The 20,524-nt window shown below is 42.3% G+C and overlaps 1 protein-coding gene across 1 annotated transcript in view; it reads right to left on the bottom strand.

Moving 5' to 3' along the window:
* mertka (c-mer proto-oncogene tyrosine kinase a) overlaps nt 1-20,117 on the bottom strand; it is a 163,772-nt gene extending 143,655 nt beyond the window's left edge. Inside the window, exon 1 of the mRNA XM_059982877.1 lies at nt 19,984-20,117. Coding sequence (XP_059838860.1) covers nt 19,984-20,044 — 61 coding nt within the window. The 5' untranslated portion in view covers nt 20,045-20,117. The remainder of the gene's footprint in view (nt 1-19,983) is intronic.
* Nucleotides 20,118-20,524: the final 407 nt, after the last annotated feature.

Genomic DNA, 20,524 nt, shown 5'->3' with positions numbered 1-20,524 from the left:
GTGTTAAGCCTCAACTCCAAAGGCAACTCCTGGCTTGGCTGTAATGGAATTAGTTAATCATCGTTACAGTGGAAAAACAAACCATCCATACAGGTATTTCAAAGCACAAGTACATCAGGGTAGGAAAAGCAAGAACAGCGTAGAATATAACATACAACAGAAATTGTGGCATCTGTAGTTTCAAGTCTCTATAGTGCTACCATTACAGAGAAGTGCAATGCAAGTAGAGAAGGAAGCTGCAAGGGTCTTGACAAGGAAGCTAGTGAAGTCAAGAGTTCATCTTTATTGTACAAGTGACTTACAACAGCAAGATAGAAGCTGAACTTGGTTCAACATTTTGCATTTTTTGTACAATGGGGGGTGGGGGCAGGGGGGACTTTGGCTGCGTTCGCTGTTCAGCCAGTGTCAGAGCGGGAATTCCAGCTGATATGGTGCACTGCAGTCACCTCCTGATCATCCTTGTCCCTTGTCAATGCCACACCCCTTTCAGGGCAAAACGACACCAAAATACTCTCACACACAGGTCTTCCCAAGCAGGACGAGGAAAGAAAATGCTGAGGAACTCTGGATCAGTCATCATCTGTGGAGCAAAACGGACACATAATATGTTGGGTTGAGACCTTTCATCCTGACTGAAGGGAGATAGCCAGTAATAAAGAGATGGGGTGGGGGGGGGGGGGGAAGAAGACGAACAAGAGCTGACAACAGAGATCGATCAGGGTGAGGGGGAGGGGTAACAGCTGGATGACGGAGGGAAGAGTGGAAATAGCAGCAAGAATCCGTGGTAGTTGGAGGCCATAAAAGGCTGTAACTTCATGAGGTGGGGCATGGAACCAAATAAGGGAGGTGGGGTGGGCAGATGGTAACAACAGAGGTAGGAGACCCAAAGGGAGGAATCTGAGTGATGGGCAGATGGAGTAGGTGAAGGGGAATGGGAGGAGAGAGAGAGATATTGAGGAAAAAAGATCAGGCAGAAGTGCAAGAATCCAACTGATCTCAGAACAGAAGAGTATAACTAGTCATATAGAGAGAGCTGAATTGGTAATTATACACAGAGGCCACATATCATTGATAAAATATATTCAATTCACTATTAATATTTCCAGAGAGTGCAGTGTACTGGAAATAGACATTAGGGAGAACGATGAACAGACTGTATGGTGCAGACGTTCAGCGTCTATGCCATGTTTTACATGATACCTGCAGAACTTTTTTTTAAATTATCTCATTTCTGTTCTCTGACTGTTAACTCGAACAAATAGTTAGCCATTAGGTGTGCCTTTTTTAACCAATTTATCAAATGCCCAAGCACAAAAGTAAATGTGAGAGGCACATAACAGTCTGCCACCCTCAGATTGAGGAACAAGTTGGAAATATCTGACCTGGCACGATGTACTTTCAGCTGTCTAACACTGAACAACTGCACATGACTGAACAGGCGAGAATCTCTCTGGCCCAGTGTCAATGCAGAATAAACCCTCAATGAATGAGATTTACGCCTCTGCCTTGGCTCAATTTATGGAAAGTTCTCACTGTCCAGTACAGGATGAAAGGTTGATTCTGGGATCAAGTGCATCTCTGCAACATGAGTTTCTGAGGTCACTTGTGTTGCTCTGGAGATCATCAGTGGTGGTGGTGGGGAAGGGAGAAGAAATAAGGCAGAAACAAAAGCCAATACCTGGCATCTTCCCACTCAGAAAAAAACTCGTGCAGATGAAAACTCCTTAGCATCACTTGTCATCATCCTCAGAATCCTCAGCAAAGTAACAATCCGTCTTAATCCATCCATATAAATAACAATCAGTTTAGAGAAACCAAAATAAATTGACAAGGAGAGGCCACTGCAAACAAGTAATCTTATGTCGGCAAACATTATGCCCTGAATGATGTGGACATCCTTGTGACCTTTCATTTAGACAATGATGTAATGTTACTGATGCCAATGCCTGGAACAAATGTGTTGACATGAGATCTTCTACTTCTCTCCCTGTTAAAAGAGTGTGTTATTCCAAGGATATGTTTTGTCAGGAAGATGACTTCAATGCAATGACGAATCTCAGCCCAAAACTCAGAACCATGTACTTTCTTCCAGAGATGTTGGGTTTCTTCGACATTTTGTGCGTGTTGCTCTGGATTTCCAGCATCTGCAGCCTGCCTCGTGCTTATGAATTATTTTCCCCTGCTATCCAACCACATATCGGTTGTCAGCCACCAGCTGTCACGTAGCTTTGGCAGAGCAATGACCAACCCAGCACCCAAAGTGTCCAACATGTAGATGGTACAGGCACACATTCTTGTTTCCATCCTCTCCCTCAGGCCTCCTCTACTCACTGTCTCTTCTGCACTAAGTCATAGTAACCACTAACATTAATTTTCACTGACCTTTACCGAGAGCAGCTCAAAATTTAAAATCTTACTTCATCCACCTTGGTGTCTAAACATCTCACTCCATCTTCTACAAACAACTCAGTCAATTGCTTTATTCCTATATTCCGGCCTTTTACATATCCCTCATTTCTTTAACCACCCCACTGGAAATCACACAGCCAGGAAATCTTCCCTTTATGGGCACCACGGTATCGTTGCGATTAGCACAACGCTATTACAGCGATGGCCAGAGTTCAGAGTTCAACTCTAGCTTCATCTGGAAAGAGGCTGTACATCCTCCCCATGGAATGTGTGGATCTCCCCATAGTGCTCTGGTTTCCTCCCACAGTCCAAAGATGCACCAGGTGGGATAACAGATTATTGCAAATTGTCCAGCGATTACAATAGGGTTAATCGGGGTTGTCAGGGATTTCTTGAGCAGTGCGACTCAAAGGGCCAGAAGACTAAACAAATATCTTCAGTTTTTTAAATTGTGTTCTCCCAACATCCACAAAAAGGAATGATAATAACACACCTTACGTCTCTTGTAAAAAATAACAGCAGATTGCTGACGTTTGCTCGAAGGCGCACATGAACTCCTGTTATCCTGCTCAGTTCAGGAAAAAACACCAGGGACACAAATTAACCTCTGAAACAGTTTTTATTCAGCGGAGAGTTTGCAACCACACGCAGTCTGGGCGTGTGGCAGCCAACTCCAAATCTGTCAGTTTACAGAGGTCATACTTTTACCCAAAAGCGGGACACTACATTCAGAAATATGGTTACCAATTCAAATTCATCGACTGATTGGCTATTGTATAGCTAAGCACGCGAAATACTCGGAACAAGTATAGACAGAAGCAAAATACTTGAAATAGGTATAGACACAAGCAAAACACTCGAAATAGGTATATAGCACAGATGCTTTGCCAGACACATTGTCTTGTGGTAAGCAAGGTTCCCTTTCTTTGTGGTTGCCACATCTGTCTGTTACTTTATTTTAGTTACCTGATCCCTGTCCTCCTACACTTCCCCAATCACATACTCTATCCCCAGTCCTGTACACATACTTTGCTACACTTACCCCTCGTCCCCCCTTCTACAAGTACCCCTCACCCTCTCCACATTCTCACTCCAACCTTCCAGACAAGCTGACGCACTGCAAATTGCCTACCACCAAAACAAGTCTATGGCAGACACCATCCTCTGGCCTCGCACTTACCTTGGGAGTACGTGGATAACAAAGATACCCTTCTCATTCACTATAACTCTACCTTCAGTGCCATAAATCCAGATAAACTCAAGTCCCAAACTCAGATCTGGGACTAAACACCCCACTCTTTGTCTGGATCCTTCACTTCCTGACCAACAGACCGTGACACCTCTGCCATGATTATCCTCAACACTGGTGCCCCACAAGGTTCAACCACAGCTCTGCTCTCTGTAAACTCATGACTGTGTGCCAAATACTGCTTTAAATCTATTCACGAGCTTGCAAGTGACACAACAAAAGGCATCCAATCCAACGCATCGCACCTTGGTGGGATAACTGCTCCATCCAAGACTACAAGAAATTGCAGAGTCGAGATTGCAACCCGATTACACAAACAAGCTTCTCCTCCACCAGCTCTGCCTACAATGATGCCACCTTCTTGAGGCATCATTTTCGAATGGCGGGGATGCTAGTCCCCATGATGGAGATGGTTGTGTTTACAAACCTGAGTTTATGATCCTGTGCAAAGCCCCTTGCCTATCAGGCAGTGATACTCTCCACAGTACATCAGTAGAAATTTGCCAGTCTTTGAAGATACACCACATCTCCTCAAACTCTTAATGAACCATAGCCTCTGGCATGTTCAGGATAAATTTCCAGAGATCTTGGCATCAAGGAACTTCCATTGCAGATCCCCTCAATGAGAAATGCTGTGTGCTCTTCCAGTTTCCGTTTCCTGAAGTTCACAATCAATTCCTTGGTCTTTCTGACATTGAATGCAAACTGTTTGTTGAACCACCACTCAGCCAGATCTAACTCACTCCTATACACCACCTCGCCACCATCTGAGATACCGCCAACAGGTGAGTTATAGATGCCGTTTGAGCTGGGCTCAGTTATGTTGTCATGGCCTTTACACTGTCTACTGCATTTTCTCTGTAATTGCAAGACTATGCTGTTCCACCCCTCCCTCACTTTGAACTACCTTGATGTATTTATGCTTGATGTGATCTGTTTAAATGGCATGCAAACAAAGTTTCTCACTGTAGCACAGTGCAGAAACCTTAGCCACTTTACATCGGAGCCATGCACATGTTGCAGGCTGTGAGCCACCACACCAGTGGTTGAGGAACTTAAGAATGCTTTTCAAATGTGCACTCCGTTCAGAGTCACACAAGCATTGGAGAAAGTGATTCGACTCTAGAAATGGGATTCTAAAAATGCCGTTCTAAAAACGGCAGAGGATGGAACAAAGAGTCAAATAGGGCAGGGAATAGAGTCAAAAGGAGGACTGAGATCGCGTGGATAAAAGGTGAGGTATATTCAGAAAGGCCTGGCACATAATGAACAAAAAATGTTCAGAAAATGAGGTTGAGGAACTAGTAGGCAGAAAAATAATCTCTCAGGGCTGCCTATTTGCAAGACAATGAACTTCAACCATATAAAGTAACATATTGAAGAAGGCCACAATATTTCTGATCTTCTGCTCTGAGAACCGGAGCAGAACTTCAAATTTCATTCTCTTTACTCGTGTCCCATTGAAATTTTGCTAACATTGACTTTGGTAGAAGAGCAAATAGTGCTAAGTTTAGTAATGATGGAGTCTGCTGTCCAAGCCAATGCTTTCTAGAATGAACAGGAGAAAGCTGCAATAAATGAACAGCCCAGTTCAAAGGAAGCTTCATTAATTTAGGTCTTTGTAGCAGATTAAGCCCTTTCAGAGTCTGCCAACAGATTTCATGACCTTGTTTGCCAGTTCTCCCCCCCCCCCCCCCGTGTACAACTGTGGTAAAATCGAACACAACAATGTACTGCCTCGATCTCAGCCCAACACTTCAGCTATTTAATAAAAGAAAAGAACAAACAAGTTCTGTGTGATGTGGAGAAGAGAGAAAATAGATATAAACTGAATGTGGAAGTTGAAATGTTGAATCTGATTGAGGAAACACAATAACGCAAGTTCTAACAAAATACTTGATTGCTTTGAACAAAACACCCAATTTAAAATTCTGATCATCTTTTTGTGGTTTTATCATTCTCCATTTCTCCAGCTTCCAACTCAACACTCTTTCACAACCACTCCTTAGGCACTGCAGACTTTATTTGGTCTCAATTCCTTCACTCCAGAATTCCTTCGCTATGCATTGCTGGTCCTCTTAAGGCCTCAAAGCACTGACCAAAAAACAAAGGAACAGAATTAGGCCATTCAGCCCATCAAGTCTGCTCCACCATTCCATCATGGCTAAATTATTATCCCACTCAACCACCAAGGGCTCCAATGGCTTGAGAACTTCTACATCTAGATAGTATCCAGCAGACCTGAGCAAGCCAGTCTGAGAGGGGACATGCCAAACTTCCATGAAGCTGTCTGCCACTGGCAACTTCATTGCACTATGACGTAATAGTGAGAAGACAGCATGACTTGGAAGGAGGGGGAGCACTGTTGATGGACCTGGCATTTATAATAACACAAGATAATGGATCAAGAGGAGGTCATTCAGCCCCCTGAATCCTGTTTGACTATTCAGCAAGACGTACCCAGCTACCAGTTTCCCTGCCCCATCCCCAAACTCCTCTTAAGAGAAGAAATGAGAGTCTTTGCAACCCTCCTATGACAAGATTCACCAGAACCTTAATTTCTCATTCTGTCTTAACTGGCCATACATTCTTAGACTGTGACAACTGGCTCTAAGCTCCTCAGCCAGGGCCAACACTGATTAAGTTGGCCAATTCCAGAAGGACATGTTTGCTAACTAAAATCACGATAGGTAGTGGGTGCACCAAAGGGATAAACCTGCCTGATCTTCCAGTTCAGTTGTATCAAATGGATAGGGAGGTGTGACCACAGCAGAATTCTTATCGAAAACAAGTCCCATCCTCACACTGACATGGCACTGTGTGGAACAACAAATATCTTAACTGAAACAGGCTCAGAACAGACCTGGCAACTCAAAGCCAGGCATCTGCAAGTATTGTGAGCCATCATCAGCAACAAAAATTTATTCCACCACATTGTGGGATATGCTTGACAATTATCAGGCATATCCTTCATACTACCATTAAAGGCAGTTGCAGAGTAATAAAACTTGGAAACAAGCCCTTTGGCCCAACTCATCCATACTGAACGAGATGCCCATCCAATTTAGAGTCAGCTACAGGCCCTTCAGCCTAATGTCTTTATGCCAACTGTACTGCCCACCTGTTTCAATCTCCTGTACTTGGTTCATACCCCTCTAAACCCTGCCCCACCTCCACATGTACCCATCCAAGTGCTTCTAAGATACTACTGTAGCTCCCTCAACCACATCCACTGGCAATTCATCCCCCACATGAAAAAGTTGTCCCTCAGGTCCCTTTTAAATCTTTCCCCTTTCACCCTAAATCTCTGCCTCCTCATTTGGGACTCCTGCACTGGGGAAAGGGCAATTACCATCCACATTATCTAAACCCTTCATGACATACTGTATACATCATCCCTCATTCTCATATATTCCAAGGAATAAAGACCTGGCTTGATCAACTTCTCTCTATAACTCAAGACCCATTAGTCCTCACAATGTCTTCGTAAAACTTCTCTGCACTCTTTCCAGTTTAACCAAATCCTTCCTGTAACAGGTCGACAAGAACTGTATGCAGTACTTCAAGTACCACCTCACCAACAACTTTCACATAATGTCCAAACTTTTATACTCATCATAGTCCCTCACCTAATTTGTCTACAACTGGGATTGCCAACCTGTGGCCCAGAGACACCTTGCTCAGTGGTATTGGCAAAAGGATGGGAATCCCTGGTCTACAAGCACCTTCTCTGAAACTGTAATATTCTGTCAGTGCTTTATCTTTTGTATAACTGATGAACTTGTGGAAAAGGAACATTCTGTCTTGAGTGGCATGCAAAACAAAGCTTTTCACTGGCACATGTGACAACATTAAACCTATGGCCAGGTAAACAAATGAAGGAACAAAATGACTGGACAAAGAAACTACAGTAAAGTGTGAATAACCTGGTACATTAAGGACTTGTATGGTTCCAGACAGACTGACTTTCTGGACGAAAAGCTGTTGTTCCAATTTATCCCCCAACCTAAACTTGATTTTCTTTCTTTTGGATTATAAAAGACTATAACATTTACAATGTACCCAATAAGATTAAAGGGAACTCGGGAACTCATGGGCCTAAAGGGAGTGCTAAATGACCTACATACTAAACCACTGGGATTACATCAAGGAACCGATATCCAATGATTTGGAAATCCCAGTACTTCAGCAGTGAAACACAGGTAATGTTCACCGCTCTCTGAAATATAAACTGAACTGAAATATGCCTTTCGATTTTGTGTTTTTGCTTGTTTTTTTTGCTTTTTGCATGATTTTTTTTGCACGTGGGAGTAGGGGGCCTGATGTTTGATATTTTTCTTTGACGTGTTGGTTCCATGGTTCTTCTTTGCTTAGTGACTGTCTGTGGGGAAGACATAGTTTGGGGTTGTATATTGCATACATACTTTCACAATAAATGTACTTTGCATCTCTCTTCCCAGTCACCAGGTCCAATTCCCGTGCTCCACCTGCAATCCGTAGTGACCCCAGTTCCAATTCTGTTGGGACTAAACACATCACTGGCACATCCTCCCCACCATTACTAGTTATCTACATGAGGTGCTGCCTTAAAAGAGGCACTTTTATCTTTTAAGATCCCCAATATCCAGGCCATGCCTCCTTCTCACACTCACCATCAGGCAGGAGGTACAGAAGACTGAAGAGCCACATCACTAGGTTCAAGAACAGCTATTTCCCTTCAACCATTCAGTTCTTGAATCAACCTGCACATCCCTAATCACTGCCTCAGTAGAACAACACTTTGCATCACAATGCTTTATTTTGTTCTAACCATACACTTTCTTGTAAAATGCATGTATAATTTATGCTTACTTTATGTAGTTTTCTTGTGAATGCAACTTGCATGATGCAACAAGGAAGCTCTTCACTGCCCCTGTGCAGGTGATAAATTAAACTTTGAAATTGGCCTTCAGGATAATAAGTTCAACCTGAAGATGAGTCATCTTAAAAATACTCAGCTCAAAGTATACCGGGGTAATCGTAGAAGTAACATCCAACAGACTGGAAATCCACCAGCAAAGTCCCAAACCTGCCCCATGATTGAAGTTTTCCTATAGTCAGATAGTGAATTAACTGGAATTTTACAGTACTTTAGTCGAGCACTTTTGAGAGCAATTTTTAAACTTTTAATTTCTTCCTCACTAGTTTAAGTGCTTTAAGACCAAAACTGAGTTTCCAGAATTTTATTTCAACATGTTACTGTGAATTTTTCCTTAAAAAAATACTTATCTCTCCTTGTTGAAGGTTCCAAGACAGTGGACATATCCTGTCCAACCCTGTAACTCCTACTTCAATAACACCAACACACAGATTAATTAGTTTTTACATGGCTGCAGTTTGTGGATGAATGCTATATGCACACATGCCTGCACAGCAACCACAATCACAGTGGAAATGCTACTGCTTGTGTTAACCAATCTGAGACAACTGCTGATTTTCATTTTTGCATTCCTCAGATAAAAAAGTGCACTGAACAGAACGGCTATGAGATTAAGTTTGATGTTTCATTTAGTTTTATTATCTTTCAGTTTGTAAAAACAAAATCGATTAACTTTTACGTATCTGAAGTGTGTTACAGGTCATGTCATTCATTGTGACGCAGTGCATTCCCACGTTTACTGAGCTTCCAAAACTCCAAAAACTTCCTGTCCATTGGTGGAAACACAAAATCCTACAAAAATAGTGCCTAGTCTATCATGGGTAAAGCCCTCCCACCATTGAGCACATCTGCATGAGATGTTGGCATAGGAAAGCAGCTTCCATTATCAGGGACCCCCACCACCCAGGACACGTTCTTTTTTCCTCACTGCTGCCATCAGGAAAGTGGTACAAGAGCCTCAGGACTCACACCAACAGGATCAGGAACAATTATTACCCCTCAGCAATCAGGCTACCATAATACAGAGGGGCAGAATTGGGTCATTCAGTCCATTAAGTATGGTCTACAATTCATCATGGCTGATCCATTTCCCTCTCAGCCCCATTCTCCTGCCTTCTTCCTATAACCTTTCATGCACTGACTGATGGAGAATATATCAATCCCAGTCATAAATACACTCAATGACTTGGCCTCCACAGCTGCCTGTGGCAACAAATTCCACAGATTCACCTCCCTCTTGCTCAAGAAATTCCTCTTCTCCATTCTAAACAGACATTCCTCTATTCTGAGGCTATGCCCTCCAGTCCTAGACTCCCCCACCATAGGAAACATCCTCTCCATCTAGGCCTTTCAACATTCGATAGTTCTCAATGAGATCCTCCCCTTCCCACCTCACCCAAAACCTTTCTTCTAAATTTCAGCAAGTGAAGTCCCAGAGCCATCAATCACTCCTCATACAATAAGCCTTTCATTCCTGGAATTGTTGTCACAAACCTCCTTTGAACCCTCACCAATGTCAGCACATCCTTTCTTAAATAAGGGGTCCAAAACTGCTCAGTGTACTCCAAGTGTGGCCTCACCTCAGCATTACATCCTTGCTTTTATATTCCAGTCCTCTCAAAACAAACGCTAACGTTGCACTTTCCTTCCTCATCACCAACTCAACCTGCAAACTAACCTTTAGAGAATCCTGCACAAGGACTCTCAAGTCCCTTTGTACCTCGGATTTTTGTATTTTCTCCCCATTAGAAAATCATCTAAGCTTTTATTCCTTCTACCAAAGTGTATGACTATACACTTTGCAAGTGTATTCCATTTGCCACTTCTTTGTCCAATATCGTCATCTGTAGACTCCCTGCTTCCTCAACACCACTTACCCCTCCACCTATCTTTGTATCATCCGCAAACTTGACCACAAAGCTAGCAATTCTGTCATCCAAATCACCAACATACAACGTAAAAAGTAAGTGGTCCCAACACCAACCCTTGTGGAACACCACTAATCACCAGCAGCCAATCAGAGAAGGCCCACTCCTTGCCTCCTGCTAATTAGCCACAGCTCTATCCATGCTAGAATCTTCCCTTTAATACCATGGGCGTTTATCTTGTTAAGCGGCTAAATGGGCAGCACCTTATCAGAGGCCTTCTGAAAATCCAAAAGCACAACATCTACAGATTCTCATTTGCCTACCCTGCTTGTTATTTCCCCAAAGAATTCCAACGGATTTGTCCCCTTAAGGAATCTATGTTGACTTTGGTCTATTTTATCATATGCCTCCAAGTACCCCAAAACCACATCCTTAACAATCGACTGCGACATCTTCAATTCCAGCACCGAGATCAGGCTAACTGGCCAATGATTTCCTTTCTTCTGTCTTCCTTCCTTCTTGGAATGACATTTGCAATTTTTCTGCTCCTCAGATCATAATACCTCCATAATCTCTTCAGCTACCTCATTCAGAACCAGAATGTAATCCAGGTGGATTCAGGTGACTTTCCTACCTTCAGACCTTTCAGTTTCTCAAGTACCTCCTCCCTAGTAATAGTAACTGCACTCACTTCAGCCTGACACTCTCGAACTTATAGCATACTGCTGATGTGTTCCATGGTGAAGACTGATGAAAAATTCTTATTCAATTCATCCACTTGTCCCCCATTACTACCTCTTCAGTGTCATTTTCCAGCTGTTAATTATCTACTCTCACCTCTCTTTTACTATTATAGTAAGATTAGTAACTTAGGATCAAGTCTTAAGCAGTCTTAAGCAGCTGGAGGTCTTCATCCATGTGGGTACCAATGACATGGGTAGGAAGAGTGACAAGCTCAGCAAGGCTTGTGCAAAGCAACCCATGCCACGTGCTAGTGAGACCAGAACTAGGAAGATCATAGTTTAACACATGGTTAAGGAGTTGGGGTAGGAGGGAGGGCATCAGACTTTTGGATCATGGGGCTCTCTTCCAGGGAAAATGGGACCGGTACTGGAGGGGTACTAATATCTTCGTGGGAAGGTTTGTTAGTACTGGACAGTGGTATGGTGGGGAGGGGGCAAGGAGTTCAAATTTGAGTTGCAGAGGGTTGGGAACCAGATTGGCAAATCAGGTAGTGGAGAGATTTTGGAGACACGTTGTTAAGACCCCAGGCAAAGTTGGGAATCAAAAGGTTGCGACTAATGTTCTGAGCTTCTTTCAATGCAAGAAATATTGTAGGAAAGGCAGATGAGCTCAAGTCATGGATCAACACATGGAATTATGATATTGTAGCCATTAGTGAGACTTGGTTGCAGAACGGGCAGGATGAGCAGCTATTTCAGAGTTCCGTTGTTTTAGATGCCACAGAGCGTGATTAATTAAAGGGTGAGGGGGTGGCATTACTAGTCAGGGAAATTGTCACAGCAGGGTCAGACAGGCTAGAGAGCTTGTTTATTGAAGCTATACAGCTGGAACTGAGGAATAAGAAAGATATAACTACATTAATGGAGACCTAATAGTCCACGGAATCTAGAGGAACAAATTTGAGAGAGAGATTGCAGACTGTTGCAAGAAACACAAGGTTTTGCTAGTAGGTGATTTTAATTTTCCATATTAGCTGGGACTCACAAACTGTAAAAGGGCTGGATGGGATAGGGTTTGTTGAATCTGTTCAAGAAAGTTTCCCGAATCAGTACATAGAAGTCCCAACGAGAGAGTGGTTGATACTATTATCTCCTATTATTATTGCACATTGGTACACTATTTTTATATTATCACTATTTTTACACAATTATTATTCTGTATTTATTATTAGTTAAACACACTGCTAAGTGTGTTTTTAACTGTTGGTGCTGTAACAAAAGAATGTCCCACTTGGGATCAATAAAGTAATATTACTATTAGGGAATGATATAGGGCAGGGGACAGAAGTTTGTGCAGGGTACACTTTGCATCTAGTGATCATAATACCATTTGTTTCAAACTAAATATGAAGGATAGGTGTTGTCCACTGGTTAGGTTTCTAAATTGGAGAAACGCTAATTCTAATGGCATCAGAAAAGATCTGGCAAGTGTGGATCAGGACAGGCTGTTTTCTGACAAAGGTGTACTTGGTAAGTGGGAGGCTTTCAAAAATGAAATATTAAGGGTCCAAAGCTTGTATGTTCCTGTCAGAATAAAAAGTAAGCATAACATATATTTAGGGAACATTGGTTTTCAAGAGATGTTGAGTCCCTGGTTAAGAAAATGAAAAGGGAGGTGTATTTGGGTATAAGCAAGTGGGAACAAATGAGGTGCTTATGGAGTATAAGAAATGTAAGAAAGACATCAGAAAGGCTAAAAGAAGCTATGAGATTACCCTAGCAAACAAGGAGAATTCCAAATATGTTAAGGGATTCTAGATATGTTATGGGCAAAAGGATTGCAAGGGACAAAACTGATACTCTGTGAGACCAGAATGGTGTGGAGCCAAAAAGGAGATGAGGGAGATTTTAAATGCATTTTTTTGCATCTGTATTTCCTCAGGAGATGGACTACAGAAGTGAGGCAATGCAGCAGCGAGGTCACAGACACCATACAGATTACAGAGAGGAGGTGCTTGCTGTCTTGAGGCAAATTTGGGTGGATAAATCCCCAGGTCTGACAAGGTGCTCCCTCGGACCCTGTGAGGCGCCAGTGCAGAAATTGCAGGAGCTCCAGCAGAGACAATTAAATCATCCTTAGAGACACGCAAGGTGCCGGAGGATTGGAGGATAGCCAACGTTGTTCCGCTATTTAAGAAAGGCTCTAAAAATAAATCAGGAAATTATAGGCCAGCGAGTTTGACATCAATAGTGGGAACAACTCTAAGGGACCACACCTATGGACTGATCAGAGATAGTCAGTATCATTTTGTGCATGGAATTTACCAGGAAAGTGGATGAAGGCAAGATAGTGGATGTTGTCGACATAGATTTTAGCAAGACAGTCCACAAGGTCCCCTATGGGAAGGTGATCCAGAAGCTCAGTCATTTGACATTAGCTTTGTGGGAGATGCCAGAGAGCAGTAGTAGTTGGTTGCCTATCTGACTGAAAGCCTGTGACTAGTGGTGAGCAGCAGGGATCGATGCTAGGTCCTTTACTGCTCGTCATCTGTATCAATGATCTGGAAGATATTGTGGATCAGCAAATTTGCAGATGACATCAAGATTGGGGGTCTAATGGACAGCAAGGTACAGGAATCAGAGCTTGCAGAGGGATTTGTAGTAGAACAAAGGAATCTGGGAATACAAGTCCATCATTCACTGAAAGTGGCACCACAGGTAGAACGGGTCGTAAAGAAAGCTTTTAACACACTGGCCCTCGTAAATCAAAGTACTGAGTACAGGAGATAGGATGTTATGCTGAAGTTGTACAAGACATTGGTGAGGTCTAATTTGGAGTGTTATGTACAATTTTGGTCACCTGCCTGCAGGAAAGATGTAAATAAGGTTGAAAGAGTACAGAGGAAAGTAACGAGGATATTGCTGGGACTGGAGTTACATGGAAAGATTGCATAGGTTAGTACTTTATTCCTTGGAACGTAGAAGATTGGGAAGAGATTTGACAGAGGTAGACAAAATTATGAGGGGTGTAGATAGGGTAAATGTAAGCAGACTTTTTCCCCACTGAGGTTGGGTGGGACTACAACCAGAGGTCATGTGTTAAGGGTGAAAGGTGAAAAGTTGAAGGGGAGCATGATGGGAAACTTCTTCACTTAGAGGGTCACGAGACTGTAGAACAAGCTGCCAGCACAAATGGTGCATGCCAACTCGATTTCAAAGTTTAAGAGAAGTTTGGTTAGGTACATGGATGGCAGTGGTATGGAGGGCTCTGCTCATGCTACAGGTTGATGGGACAAGGCAGCTTAAATGGTTTGACACTGACTAGCTGGGCCAAAGGGCCTGTTTCTGTGCTGTACTTTTCAATGACTCTATAGGAACTTTGATAATATACTTTGAACTTTTGCTGCTATTGTACTAAGTCAGGGTTCAGGGTGCTAAAGAGCTACAGAAGCCTTTACCAGCATATTGTAAATAATACAGGTTTCCCCCACTATTCTAAGGTACAGTGTTCCTATGGAACCATTTGTAAGACGAAATGTCATAAAGCGAAGAAGCAATTACCATTAATTTACATTGGAAATTTTTTTTGAGCGTTCCCAGACCCAAAAAATAACCTACCAAATCATACCAAATAACACATAAAACCTAAAATAACACGAACATATAGTAAAAGCAGAAATGATATGATAAATACACAGCCTATATAAAGTAGAAATATTCTATGTACAGTGCAGTTTCACTTATCAAAAGCGGGAAGACAGCGAGCTGAAATCAATTTGGAGAAAAAAAATTGGTAAATACACGCATAGGCACGTACGCGCATGCGCACACAGCTGCCTGAACAAGGCTTCACGGTCATGGTCATCTTCGCGGGGTAAACACACGTATAAAGCGGGCATCTTTTTTTCGTAAAAGCGGGAACCCTTTTTGGTTTGCGAAATCAGGTACTGATGTAGGTCTTTCATAACAGCAAGCCGTCATAAAGCGAACGTCAAAAAAATGAGGACCACCTGCAGTGCTCTATCACTTCAGTTGTTCACTGAAACTACTTCAGGGAGTAATTATTTTAATAGTCAAAGTGGACAGCAGAAACACGGCATTTACAAAAAATGAGCAAAGGTGAATCTGTGGAAGATGTTTCTTTCACCCACAGTATAACAAATGTGTGGAACAGTTTATCAGTTCAAGCATGCAGTTTGGCATAAATTGTCACATTTACATGATGCCTCCAACATGAAATAGCTGGAGAGATAATGACAAAAAGCACAAATTTTTTCAGTGCTATCAGACCATCCACAGATCTACAAATACCCAAGGGCTCACGTAACAGTTAATAACGGAGAAGAGTTTAGGAACAATTGAGGGAGTCAGCATGGAAAAGGCATTTCAAAAAAATTCCTCAACATAATGCCCTGTCTTCTGGACAGTGAGAAATGGATTGTCCTTGACAAAGTGCCTTCCACAGAAACGCATAGTTTTTCTCTCTAATCTTCAAAGAGTTGATACAAAGTATTGCAAAGCAAAACTAGTCCTCACATTCAGAACAATTTTCTAATATTTTATTGAAAGCAGCCGCAACACAAGGGCACAATTTTGCTTCTACTATATATACACCATATAATCAAATACAAAGCTTAATGGAAATTATTAAACCACAGATTAATGTACAGAGCAACAGAGCACCGAACTAAATCTGCTGTCATAAAAGGTGTCAAATTTAATATGCAGATGGAATCAACACTCAACTTGTCTGTAATTCTGTATCAATGGATTAATACATATACATATTATAGTTAAAATTCAGATTAGTCAACAGTTTACGTGCATTAAATAGATCTATGGCAAGCAAGCATCATAGTCATAATACAGGGGCTAGAGTCAACTTTTAATTCTTTCTGGTTACGCTGTTATTCCATGGACTACTTGTAGATAAAATAAGATGCACTCTAACGTCTGTAAAGAAAAAAAAATTGATAATATCTGCTGGCTTCCTCCCAACCTGCCTGGAAGAAACAGCTTATTCACACAATTAAGGATCCCACACTGCACTATTAAAATGTTCTGAAAAATCAAGTCAGTACTCTTATCATTTGATCTAGTTTCTCATTCCAGAGTTGGAAGATAGTCTGTTAAAGAACATGCCAGCATATTGCGCATGTAACCTTGGCTACTGCTTCAGTGCCATATTGAAAGTGTCACAGGAGCCCCCCACCCTTTTTTTTTGGAGACACAAATTCAAAGGCCCTCACGGGCAAAACACTTCACCTCAATTGAGGAACAGCAGTCCACATACCAGTCTACATTTATTATTTATGCAAGAAATAAAAGAGGTGATTTGATTCAAACAACTTTCTACAGGAGCACCATCAAGAATGTCCTGTCTTACTGCATCTTAACACGTACAAACAAGCTGGATGAATTCAGCAGGTCAGACAGCATCCGTTGAAATGAGCAGTCAATGTTTCGGACTGAGACCCTTCTCCAGGACTCACTTCGTGACCTGCTGAGTTCATCCAGCTTGTTTGTATGTGTTGATTTGACCACAGCATCTGCAGTGTACTTTGTGTTTACCGCATCTTGGTGTGGTACGCAATGCTACAAGGCAACAAACCAACAGAGGATAGTAAAACCCACCAAGAGGATCACTGGGGTCTCCATATCATAGTTGTGACATTTACCAAGCGTTTTATACGAAGTGCCCTGAGCATTGTTGAGGATCCCTACCAGGCATCCCACAATCACTTTGATCCACTATCATCAGAACTGGGACTGCCAGACTGGGTAACAGCTTCTTCCCTCAAACTGTGAGACTAACAAGTATCCCGGGCACCAACAAAGTTTCGGTACTAGGACAGTGATCCATTGACTGTTCTGTTTATCTGTGCTGAGCACTACGTGCATTTTGAATTATATTTTATTAACTTATTTGTACCAATATTTTGTTTAAAATGCTGACTGCGATAGGTGTTTTGTGGGTGCACCATTTCCTTTGTATATATGTCCAGACAGATGGCAATAAACCTGAACTTGAGTTTTAATTTTCACCACAGTTGACAATGCTAAAACTGGCTTCAGTGTATCCTGATATCATAACACTAGCTCTGAGGGACTCCTGCCTATGAAGAGGACCGTATGAATGTTTTCTCCCCTTCTTGTAACAGAAGACAGTAATAAAGAGACAAAGTTAATTACCCTTTCTCTGTGCAGCAAAGAACTACTATTCATAATCACATTCAGTGAAATGCAACAAACAACTACCATTTCTTTTTATTCAGATTAATCCTACTGAGCACTGCAGAGAATTTTAAATGGTTTAAAAGCTGGATGGAAAGGGTATAGTCCAAGTAGACATCATAGTCATAATACAGGGGCTAGAGTCAACTTTTAATTCTTTCTGGTTACGCTGTTATTCCATGGACTACTTGTAGATAAAATAGATGCACTCTTACTTCTGTAAAGAAAAATAAATTGATAATATCTGCTGGCTTCCTCCCAACCTGCCTGGAAGAAACAGCTTATTCACACAATTAAGCATCCCACACTGCACTATTAAAATGTTCTGAAAAATCAAGTCAGTACTCTTATCATTTGATCTAGTTTCTCATTCCAGAGTTGGAAGATAGTCCGTTAAAGCACATGCCAGCATATCGCGCATGTAGTCTGTCAAGTTTAAAGTTTATTTTACCTACAGAATAGCTTAAGATATTAAACTTTTAAAAAAGCAGGTCTCTCACCATGAACTGAACCATTCACATCTGGATAAACTTTATAAATCATTATAAACCATACGATTATAAATCTGAATAAGATTACAAAATACTTTATAAACCAGGGAACCACTCAAGAAGCATGTGCCTCAAGGCAGAGGAGGGAGGGTAGGCTCTTAAAAAGTATAATTTGCTTTAGTGTTCACCAGAGAGAGGGATCTTGATGAATACGAGGTCATCTGTAGAACAGGCTAATAATGTGCAACTGTGCTACACTAGTGCAACTCAAGGTTAAGGAAGAAGTGGTGCTGGAGCTTCTGAAAAAACATTAGGATAAGTAAGTCGCTGGGGCCAGATGAGATATAGCACAGCTTACTGGGGAGAGGGAGGGAAGAGATTGTTGGGGCATTGATGAAGATACTTGCATCCTCTCTGGTCTGGAGTGGTATCAGAGGACTGGAGGATGGCAAGTGTTATTCTGCTGTTCAAGAAAAGTAATAGGGATAATCCTGGAAATGATATATCAGTGATACGTCAGTGGTGAGCAAGCTATTGGAGAGATTTCTTAGGGACAGGATTTACCAGGATTTGGAATAGCATAGTCTGATTATGCTTAGTCAACATGCTTTGAGAAGGGCAGGTCGCACCTCACAAGCCTAATTCAGTTTTTGTTGGAGATGACAAAACAAACTAACAAAAGTAGGGCAATGGATATTACATATATGATCTTGGTGAGGCTTTTAACAAGGTTCCCAAGGCAGGCTCATCCAGAAAATCAGGAGGCATGGGACTGATTCAGAATTAGCCTACCCACAGAAGCCAGAGGGTGGTGGTAGAATTCTACTTGGACACGGTGACCAGCGAAGTTCCGCAGGGATCTGCTCTGTGGTCTTTGCTCTTTGTGAATTTCATAAATTGACTTTGATATGATAGTGGAGGTGTGCGGTACTAAGTTTGCAGATGATGGGAACTGGATAGTGTAGAAGGTTATTATAGGTTATAAATGGAACTAAACACAATATAGAGTAGGGCAGATAAAGTTCAATCAGGAAAAGTATGAAATTATACACTTTTGGAAGACTGAACTTGCAGAATGCAAGGTCAAAGCAGGATTCCTGGTAGTGTGGAGGAATAGGGGGATCTTGGGGTCCAAGCCAATTGATCCCGCAAAGATGCCATGAAATTAATAGGATTGTTAAGGTGTGCCAGCCTTCGAAGGGGGGTGACTGAGTACAAAAGCCACAAGGTAATGTTGCAGTTCTATAGAACTCTGGTTAGACCTCCCTTAAGAGTAGTGTTCAGTTCTGATCACCTCATTACAGGAAGGTTGAGGAAGCTTTAAAAAGGGTGCAGAGATTTACCAGGATGCTGCCTGGATTGGAGAACGTCTTATGAGTATAGGTTTTCTCTTTGGAGCAAAGGAGGATGTGAGTGACTTAATGGAGGTGTATTAAATTATGAGAGGCATAGATAGAGAGGACAGCCAGCACTCTTCCTTCCCTCCCTCCAGCAATAGCCAATACCAGAGGGCATCCATAGGAGGTAAATTTAAGGGAGATGTCAGAAGTAGGTGTTTTTTTAAACAGAGAGGGGAAGTAAGTTAAGAGGTTCCTGAGGCACAGATATCTGCATCCTCTCTGGCCAAAGGAGTGATAGCAGAGGACTGGAGTTTGAGATATATTGTTGCTGGAACGCGCTGCTGGAGGTGGAGGTGAGAGGCTTATCAAACAGAAACATTTCTAAGACTGTTACATCACCGTACGGACGTACGAAAAAAATGCAGGCTTACGGGTAGTGTGAGAGGGGTCAGATTGATCGAAGAGTCGGCACAACATCGTGGGCCTTACTGTGAACTAACTGTTCAGGTTCAACGCGTGTGGATTTGGTGAGGGGGGGGGGGGGGAGTAGGGTCATCGTAACGTAAAACTTAAAATTTCGCCCGAATTTAATTAAAGGAAGCAAGTTTCTTTGAGATTAGTTGCAATACATTATTTAAACGATTTATAAAAGGTGCATTTTAAGCACCGACGAAAGTTAGTCAATTTTTAACCGTGCGGTATCTGTCCCCAGGTAAGAACGACCTTGGTAACTTCCTTGAAAATTGAAAAAAAGATGCAGACACTCCCCCCCCCCCCCGCCAAAGACTCACCAAATCCGCAAGAGAACCGAAGGAACGAAATGTACGTCCAGAATAAGATAAAGCGAATCATTCTGTGGAAGAAGGGAACAGAGCCGACCCCTTCAGAAGCTCCTTCAGCTCCGCTCTCACTTAAAACAAAACTATTGTCCGTTTTGACCAAGCGACCGACGAACTGCTTTGGTGTCAATGTAAGTTAAACTCTGACCACCCGCTCTCTTTTACTCGATGGCCGAGGGGAGAAAAGTTCAGCGTGACCACCACCACTTGCTCACCGCAGGGCTGTGTGCGCCTCTTACTCCCCGGATAAGAAGCTGAACTACTGGAAGCACGTGACTGATCGCGACAAACAACAGCCGATCTGCAGATGCTGGAAATCCGAGCAACGCACTCAAAACTCGGCAGGCCAGGCGGTATCTACGGAAAAAGAGTAAACAGTCGATTAGTGAAAGAGGCTGGAGGAGGGGGGAAATCTGACGGGAGAGGACGGAAGACCATGGGAGAAGGAAAAGGAAGAGGAGATAAAGTTGAGACGTGGAACTGGGAATCGTGG

The sequence above is a fragment of the Hypanus sabinus genome, chromosome 10, assembly GCF_030144855.1.
Source record: "Hypanus sabinus isolate sHypSab1 chromosome 10, sHypSab1.hap1, whole genome shotgun sequence".
NCBI classification, from domain to species: domain Eukaryota; kingdom Metazoa; phylum Chordata; class Chondrichthyes; order Myliobatiformes; family Dasyatidae; genus Hypanus; species Hypanus sabinus.
This window is presented reverse-complemented; position numbering and strand designations above follow the sequence as displayed.